Source organism: Penaeus chinensis, chromosome 6, assembly GCF_019202785.1.
Source record: "Penaeus chinensis breed Huanghai No. 1 chromosome 6, ASM1920278v2, whole genome shotgun sequence".
In the NCBI taxonomy this organism is placed as follows: Eukaryota; Metazoa; Arthropoda; class Malacostraca; order Decapoda; family Penaeidae; genus Penaeus; species Penaeus chinensis.
This window is the reverse complement of record NC_061824.1, coordinates 8,708,264-8,718,307: the sequence shown is the minus strand read 5'-3', so window position 1 is coordinate 8,718,307 and position 10,044 is coordinate 8,708,264. Positions and strand designations below refer to the sequence as shown.

Here is a 10,044-nt window from a genome sequence, read left to right as displayed (position 1 = left end):
TATTATGCATAAAACTTAAAATAATGACAAATGTATAATTTCATGATTTTATTAGAGTTAAAAAAAAAATTATAGTTATTTCAAAGCATGGCTATTACCCTCTTGTGCATGGGATACATGCTTATTTATAATCCTCTGCAAGCACCTGATGTACATATCACATCACTACACTTAAATATTTGCCAAAAATACACACATGACACCTTGTTCTATCAAGTTATGTTGCAATACCTCACATTCTGTGCACATGAACAGTCAAAACATTACAAAGTCTGCTTGGCAGTTGGAGTGGTGAGTGTTCTCTGTTGCACAGTTATGTAATCAATAAAGAAACTTACGTGGACTTAATGTATTCAAGACCCACTGTGCTAGACATGTACACTATCCAGATGATTTTGCTTTATTACCTTTGTATACATATAGATGCTTCACAAGCATTTAGTCACCCAGGTTTCACTTACTAAGCCTACCTATCTTATCTCTTTACCACATTCTTAAATTTTTTGGGGGATAAATGTATTTATTTATATTATACTTATCATCATCATTACCACTAATATTACTCATATCACTTATATTATTATAACATAATTTACAATAATAATAATAATAATAGAAAAAAAAATCTTTCAAAAAGTTATAGGAATGGTTAGTTAGGAAGGCCTTGTAATTGACTCCTTGGTGATAAAACCATTCTGAAGCCATCTATGTATACAAAATATGTGAACAAAACCAAAGTGACTAGTGCATGTATACATGCACTCCTGGCTCTCCAGAAAATGTCACCTGAAACCACTGTTAAGGCATCATGATTCAAAAGCTATCATATTATCTAAAAGCTATCTCAAATTTAGGGAGCATCACTGGGCCTGAAGCTATGCAAAATTTGGTGTTTAAAAACAATATTCAAAGGATGGTACAGAGAAAAAATGTCAATAATGTTATTACTCTGGCATCAGCTTCCTTAAAGCTGCACATTATTATGATACTATGACTAGGATCATCTAAAAATCCGTCATTGGACCTCTAACCTCCTTTCCTGTTATCATACAGATAACACACTGTTTAAAGCAATGCCAGTTCCAAGTTAGCCTCACTCAGGATCTCTCCAGTAATATTTTTGTGTACATTTTTAGACACAGCATCCCACTAGAGATACAGTTACATAAAAATAGATTTTTTGTTCTTGTTTATCTTAGACATGTATGAAAAACAAGAAATATCTTCATATCTACCATACAGACCATTTTTGTATAAAAAAATAAATCCTTATAAACATGTTTGGTTTCATTTTTAAAAAAAGGAGAAAAACCGAAAACAATAATAATAAAAAAATTGTTTTACTATAACATATAACAAGACTACCAATATTCTATACAGTGGATTGGTAAATATACAGAAAACACAAAGCACCTTCCTTTCATTTTTTTTCTGCTTACTTTCTTCAAGCTTTATCAATAACCTCATTGACATAATAAAGTGACATATAGTCCAGTTCCTTTTGGTAGCTTTTTAATCAAAAAGAGAATCATAAACATCATTTGCAAGAATGTACCCAACTTTCTGAGAGACTCGTTTGCAGCCTGTGGTGGAGAAAAGGTTGTTCTCTGGAGGAAAATACATCATTTCATTTGCTACACGTCTGCAAAACAGAAAAGAAGATGCATTACTAACATAATATCACAAAGTGATGCAAAAGATAATTTTATCAAGGATGATGATTTCAGTGAAGGTATGAAGTAATAAGTCAGTAATTTGTATGCGACATCTAGAAGTATAGAACAAGAAAAATGTTGACAAGTGAAGATGTATAACATAAAAGAGCAGACAGCAAATATGCAAGAACATTAAGAACAGTCATATTATCTGAGAAGTGACTGATAGCACTGAAAAGATGGGATCTGTAAACCATACACCATTACAATTTTGTAGACAGCTATTACATAAAAAATAATAGCAATTTTAACAAATGCTATAAAACAAATTCTGTGCTTATTATTTAATTATGCACTGTCATTCTTCTTAGTTTGTACTCATGTATACAGTCCTATCTCGTACCCTCTTTACATTCTATGAACAACAAAGATTTAAATGTGGGTATTGTGAAGATGGCTTTTGAATATTTGTCAACTTTAGTTGTGTATTATTATCATTATTATTATTTTATGGGTGGACTGGATGAAGATCCAGCATTTATCAGTGGTATCAATATACCATCAAGGCTTATGCTAAGGAGGTAGAAAAAATAAAACAAATGAACAGAATAAAACCCATTAGTAATATTGAGTATAAAAAACTTACTCTTTTATAGCCTTTGTTGGTGTATGTCCTCGCCTCTTTAAGTCATCTTCTGTACACAGCTCAATGTGGCGGCGTTCAAGAGGTAAGAAGGGCACATAGTGATCCACAAGGCTATGTTGTATTAATTCACTCTGATGAAGACCACCTAAAAATGATAGAGGAATGAATGAATATGTGTGTGCGTGTGCGTGTGCTTGTGCGTGTGTGTTTTATCAATTTTATTCATCTCATCAACAGTTACTGGAATTAAATGTTTTTATAACATTACATATATTGGCACAGCTTGTGGGTGGGGGTGTAAAGAGAGTGTCTCCCTTTATGCTTTGTAACTTGTAAACTTATCTAATTTTCAACAGATTACCATTGTTATTTGGAAAATAAAAAGATAAACAATTCAATCATGTGAGAGAAAACAAGAAGCTTTACAGACCCTGTTTCTCTGAAAGTTTTAGGAGCCTAATCCTTTTCCACCACAAGTGCCACCCATTCTTAAAATCCGGGCTATGTGCCTGATTATATATGTAAGATTTTGCTTCTAAGGTTCTCCTTACTGGTGCATTTATTATTTTTCATAGGGCAACTGATCACTTAATTTCATGAAACGAAAATGGCGCAATTTGGTAAATCTATGTTTCATACCTTCTTCATTGAAAGCTCCCTTCTCTATCAAGCTTTCCATGTCTTTCAAAGTAATGTCTTCACGCTTCACTCCATTACGCCACATCTTCAGCATAGTTCTTGTGATTTCTGGTCCACCAGTGTTACTCAAGAAAAGAAATATGGATTTTCTGAGAGAAAGAAAAAGGAAAACATGTAAGTTTGACAATCTTCATAATCTATGACTCAAAAATAACTAAGGAAGCATTAAATATACTTAATAAATAACAAAGCATATTAGAAGTTCCTCAACAATTATCATTATAAACCTATAAAAATATGTTGGTTACAATTACACAAAAGTGAATATACCTGAAATCCACTCCATCAATGCTCTCATGATAATCGATGAATGGCTTTACTGCATCTATCATCCCCAGAGGCATCTTGTCTATTTCATCAAAAATAAAGAGGGATCTCTCACAATGGCTTACATTTCCTCTTATCCAGTCCTGAAGGTGAAGCTGATAAAAGAATAGGAATTAAGAAATTGTTTCTCATACATTTAATTGAATATGATCTTTTGATTATTTTAAATTCTTATAAATGTATCGCATATACGCTGAATTTATATTTCATTTTCATATTCTGAGGCATATCATTAAAACTATGCAACCACTCTTCACCAACCTTATAGATGTCACTCTGTTGTTCATGAGGGAAGTGAATAGTACTAACAAAGAGGTGGACATAATTGCTTCTCATGCCCAGCTTGTATATATTATCTGCAATAAACCTTGCAACATAGTTCTTTCCTCCTCCTGTCCATCCATGAAAGCTCATCACCAAAGCCTATAAAGTGAAATATAACTTATGAATATATACAATTCAGATATCATTTGTTTTTAAGACAAACTTAATATAAAAAGTTGACATTACCTGTTTGTTCAAATTTCTGTAAATTCTTATTTTGCCAATAATTATAGTAATAATGATGGTCTACATTTTTACTGTTATCATATAGTTTGCTAACAATGAAATTAATGATAATTACTGATATTGGTAAAATACCCATCACAATCCTAATACCAGCTGGGTAACTAAGCTAGTGGAGTGGAATGGGATTCTTTACTAAAGGATATATAATTTCGTCAAATGAAAAGAGCAATAGATGAATTATGAAGCAAGATTCCAGAATATAACAAGAGGTTAATAGCTGTGTTTACTAATGCAACACATACAGAATTTAACATAAAAGAATATAGATAAAATTAAATAGGTCTCATGCAAATTACCATAAAATGTGCTATAAGAACAAACTGTACAAATTAAACATTGAGATAGCTGATTCACTTTCAATTAATTACATATTACCACACCTTGCTTGGATTATCCTGGGAGAGATGGCCTTTCAGTGCTCTCATAACAACATCTTTCACCAGGTGCTGCCCGTAGAGATGGTGTTGAAAGTCTATACCCAAAGCTGAAATTATCAATGGGTTTAGTTGAAACGTCTGATTTCACCTTTCACCTCATACCACTATGACAAGAACCCCCCTGTGGTATACCAAACCATGTATCAGGCTGTGACTAGAGTTGATAGAAAAATTAAAAGTGGGGAAAACCTAATATTATCCAGCTCTCAGTGCTTTTAGCTATGGCACAATTTTTTTTAGGTAATGAGGCTCAGAAGAAGTTTTAAGCTTACTTTTAAGTAACAAAATACTATTATTGGTATTGTACAATGTAATGCAACATTTCTGAACAGATCAATTATATATCGATAAAATAAATATCAAATACATAAATAAAATTACATAACAATTGGAAATCAGTAACAATATATTTCTATAAAAATACATATGGGTATATTAGTTATTTGAGAATTACTATGTATATTTAGAAACTTTATTAAATCCTCATTCTCCTGGAAGTTATAGCTCTTTTTATTAAAGAGCATCTTAATAGTTCAGGTACAGTACAACATCAATTTTCTGTCAACTTTGGCACAATGCCTAAGATATACTTTTGCTATATCAACAGAAATTACATCAGGATATAAAGTCCAATAATACTCCTCTAATCCCAATTATACACCTACTGAATTCATGGAGCTGCACCAGCCACTGCAATATATAAACCTAAACAACTGCTGTTTTACAAAGCTAGATTTTCTGTCACTTCCTGCAATGCCTAACAAGGAAAATGGTATTTGTATGGCACACTTTCTTCACCCTTGCCAGAGCTCCAAAAGAATAAAGACAAAGCATTCATATGATCCTGTCTATCTATAGTGTATCCATTCCATGAATGTTTGATTTTCAGTATCTCCAGAGATAAACACTTTAGAATGATGCCTCAACTTGTGTATATAATCTGTGTGATTAACGCAAATCTTAACTCCTTGCTGACGGGCATGGCATGTATGTACATGCCATGCCCACTGTGTGTTTACTTGTCTAATTGTTTTTACACATAGATGGCTACACTTGTACTAAGTCACCAATGGGCCAGTTTTGAGTACTGCCTGTCTTGCCCATTCACCCTTTTCATTGATTTACAAAAATATTTCATGTTATCTTAATTTGCTGTTACAAATGTTTATAACATTTATAGTAACTATAGTGTTTATAATAAAAATAACACCATCGCTATTTATAGCACTAGTAAAAAATATGTTTTTCCCACCAATTCAAGGAAAGGTGAAATCAGGTAAGGTCTGAAGATCTACTAATTAACTCCTTTGTGGCTAAACACTAGCAGAGCCATCTGTGCAGAGACATTTCACAAAAATATAAAAAATCAGCACAGCATTTTCCCAATTTTTTATTAATTTTCCCCGGTGGCAATGGGTTAACTAATAATTTCAATTCCACCAGAAATTCATATACAGAAGTAAACAACATGTAAACTACAATATGAAAACTTGCTATGGTTTGTTTCCTTTCTGTAGAAGGTAATTTTCTAAAACAAATCTTTAACCCAATGCCGCCGGGGAAAATTAACAAAAAATGGGGAAAATGCTGTGCCTATTTTCTATATTTTTTGTGAAATGTCTGCCCATAGATGGCTTTGCTAGTGCTTAGCCATAAAGGAGTCAATTAGTAGACCTTGTGACCGTACCTGATTTGAAATGGCGGGAAAAACATAGTTTTTACTAGTGCTATGAATATCGATGGTGTTATTCTTATCATAAACATTATAATTATTATAATGTTTTTAACATTGGTAACAGCAAAATAAGATAACGTAAAATATTTTGTAATTCAAAGAAAAGGGTTAATGGGCGAGACAGCCAGTACTCGTAACTGGCTCATTGGTGACTTAGTACAAGTGTAGCCATCTATGTGTAAAAACAATCAAACAAGTACTCACAGTGGGCATAGCACATGTGTACATGTCATACCCGTCGGCATTGGGTTAATATTGCTACTTAAAAAAAAAAGAGGTCTATTTCACTCCAGAATGTAAAACTATTAACTCTTAACAAAACTCAAATTTACTGGTATAATCAATTCAATTGAAAAAACAGCCAGTATCATAGATGTAAATAAAACCAAAACCAAGGTTATCTGCAGCCACTTTACATATGGTAGTACATATAGCAATGTCTGACTGGGGTATCTGGCTTTGTGTTTCCAGTGTCATCACAGATTTAGCCTTTGTTAACTGCAGATCTGTATCAGGGAAATTTGTGGTTTAATTCTAAAATGCTTATTTTTGGCAAATACAGAAGATCCTATTGGCTCTGGGTACATGTACTGACCACTATAGCTTTGTTATTTTGTTTACACTGTAATAGCTCCACTATTTTCTTGTAAAGATCATAATTACTTAATAACTAAAGATCATTTATTTTTCATGTAATAGTACATCATTCTGATGATACTCGCTTCCTTGATTATAGTCTATATTAAATTCTTATTCAAGAATGTATCAAATACACTTGGAATAAATACATGGTGGAATGGGTAATGAAGCACACTTATATTCCACCACTTTAATAATATGATAATGCTATGGCTCACTATTTACACTGACAGAGATCCGTTAGGATATTACTGAGCAAACGAGAACACTTGGTTTCTTGCTTGTTCTTATCTAATTTCTATGCTGAATAGGGTACTTTACTGGCCTCTCAAAGTCCCTTGAACTTCACACTTGTTCATACCCTCTTATAAAGATATAACCTATATATTACAATATATATGAGTATCAGTAATAGCAAAATATGTAACAAAGTTATGATTATGAATATCATAAGAAAGATATACTTCAATATCATAAAATTATTAACATAGTTACTTACTGCAATGCCTATGACGTGGAAAGAGCCCTTTGACTGTCTCTTTGGTTGTTGTATTGGACTATGAAATATTTGTTTTTGAGTTCCTGTGACAACACAGGCTCTATGCATTCTGTTACCAAGGAGTCAATTAGCAAGGCGAATGTGCCCTCACCTGATTTCTCCATTCTTTGAATTCTCAGTATTTTTTTTTCAAATGCTCTTGAAAATGATAATGAAATTATCATCAATTCTGCCATGATTATTTTAGAATGATCAAAATACTAATGACAAGAACACAAACAATATGAACCTTCCCAAAGATCAAGGAAAGGGGTAAAAAGGCGAGATAGGTTGGACTAGTCATCGACACATTGAACTTACCTTCCTGTCCTCTGACATTAAACCATAACAGCTCCTTAGGTTTCCCTCTACCTGTGCCTTTCAGCCTAACGTGTTCTCCGTTCTCTCCCTTACCTGTGGCATTAAATTTGACCCAATCAGCCCTTGGATCGCAGCACTCGTAGAAGTGACAGCCCAGCTTGTTGAGTCCCGCGTACAAGGCAGCTCCGGCGGCTGCTGCGGCTGAAAACCCGAATGTAAAGCCAATTCCATCACACTGGAGGGTGTTGAGGAGTATGATGCTGCAGACAAAGAACCAGTGCAATTGCGGCTTCATCTTGGCTGGGGATGAGATTTGAGTTACATGCTCCTGTTTTCAAGTTTACGTCTTCGGCAGCACATTCTATGTTGTCGTCAGTAGGTACGGGTTGTGAATCGGATTTATGCTGTGAATGTAGGTTCATCTATAATCTCACTCATGCATAGAATCAAGCCAGTAGAGCAAATGATTTTATCTCAAGTTATCGATAAATACAGAAATACATTATAGATAAAATGGCCGAATCGTTGTCCATTACGTAAGCCGTAAAAAGCCTATAAACAAGGCGAACGAATGAAAATACAAACGAATTCTTCACTATTATATTGATTGATTTAACTATTTATCAATAAGGCTCTAAATATCATTTAGCATCAGGATATTTTATATTTATCAAATAATGGAAACTCATAGCCGTCCATAGTTATCAATTATGTATCACAGAGGCGATTAACCGTATAGATAACTGGTCGACTTCTCATTGGTCAATTGAAAGAGATTTGCCTCACCTGGATGCTTGTCTTATTGCGAATATGCGATAAGCTCAGACACGTAATTAAGTCGAAAAACAAATTAAAGTATCTTACAGGTGGATATATGTATTTTTACAATTAACAAAACAATAAATACGTGACATCTACAACCTATCTGCATAGGTGTGGAATATATATATATATATATATATATATATATATATATATATATATATATATACACACACACACACACACACATATAAATATATACATACATACATATATATATATAAATGTAATGCATAGAGCGAAAAAAACGTCTTCCCTATTACAATGAAAATCTTCAGGATTAACAGCTCACTACGGAACTTAAACTATATATAATTTCTGTTTATGCTACATAGTATATCCCACTAGATACAGTATGAATATGATGAATTGAAGGTAAAGTATATATATATACATATATATATACACACACACACACATATGTGTGTGTGTGTGTGTGTGTGTGTGTGTGTGTGTGTGTGTGTGTGTGTGTGTGTGTGTGTGTGTGTGTGTGCGCGCGTGCGTTTATGTGTGTGCGTTTACAGCGATGGTCCGGTGGTTTAATATGTATATATATATGTGTGTGTGCCTGGGTATGTGTGTGTGTGTGTGTGTGTGTGCGCGCGTGCGTGTATGTGTGTGTGTTTGCAGCGATGGTCCGGTGGTTTAATATGTATATATATATGTGTGTGTGCCTGGGTATGTGTGTGTGTGTGTGTGTGTGTGTGTGTGTGTGTGTGTGTGTGTGTGTGTGTGTGTGTGTGTGTGTGCAGCGATGGTCCGGTGGTTTAATATATAAATATGTATATATATACGTATGTATATATATAGGTATATATGACAGGCCTATGTCATACAGCGGAATAATGTCCACACACACACACACATAAACAAGCACTACACACACACGGACACACACACACACACACATACACACATATCGGAATGTTATAATGACATATAATCCCGCGTTTTATTGTACTGTAATGTGGGTTTTAAGACACTTCTAATAATAGATAATAGTTACTCAAGCAAAACAGACATATAATGATTAGATTTTGATCTTATTGCGATATATAGTTATATATCATTAATACGCTGTGTTCAATTTAGATCTAACGATTATATTACAAAATTTAAAATGGTGAATGGCAAAACTAATACACCGTATTGTAACAATAATATGAAGAAAAAAAAACATGTTTAGAAAGAAGTAATCTTGGTGTTTAATGAATGTATTGTTACCAAACTCTTGAATGAAAACTTGTTATTGCCTAGTCGTAGAACAACTGAATTCACGGAATAATGATCTGAGTATGCCATGTCATAGGAAAATAATGTAAATTGCCCTAAATGTAATGAGAAGCAGGGGATACACAACTTCCCTTGAATAAATTCGTGGTCTCCGCAAATTTATTAACACTTCTACTGATCATTGAAAACATCTTAAATTTATTTTCTACAATGGCAAAACGAAATTACTCACATATCAAACACAAGGACAAGTCACTACTTGACCTTGGGCGATACAAAAAAAGGAAAGAAAAAGGTCACAGCGAATAAGACCAGGCAAGCGTGATGGCCCGGCAGTCAGTATTGTTTATTTTGAAGTGACGCAGCCGCGGAACCCAGGCATCCGCCAAGACCTGCTGGCCCGTATCCTATAACACTCGAAT

General features: G+C 33.7%; 1 protein-coding gene across 1 annotated transcript in view; it reads right to left on the bottom strand.

The window, feature by feature from the left end:
- LOC125026497 (torsin-1A-like) overlaps window positions 1-7,952 on the bottom strand; it is an 8,315-nt gene extending 363 nt beyond the window's left edge. The window contains exons 1-7 of the mRNA XM_047614984.1: window positions 7,661-7,952; window positions 4,278-4,381; window positions 3,589-3,750; window positions 3,271-3,422; window positions 2,941-3,089; window positions 2,302-2,446; window positions 1-1,642 (exon numbers count right to left, since the gene is read on the bottom strand). The exon at window positions 1-1,642 is cut by the window's left edge and continues 363 nt beyond it. Coding sequence (XP_047470940.1) covers window positions 1,513-1,642; window positions 2,302-2,446; window positions 2,941-3,089; window positions 3,271-3,422; window positions 3,589-3,750; window positions 4,278-4,381; window positions 7,661-7,862 — 1,044 coding nt within the window. The 5' untranslated portion in view covers window positions 7,863-7,952 and the 3' untranslated portion in view covers window positions 1-1,512. The remainder of the gene's footprint in view (window positions 1,643-2,301; window positions 2,447-2,940; window positions 3,090-3,270; window positions 3,423-3,588; window positions 3,751-4,277; window positions 4,382-7,660) is intronic.
- Between the last annotated feature and the right edge of the window lie 2,092 nt (window positions 7,953-10,044).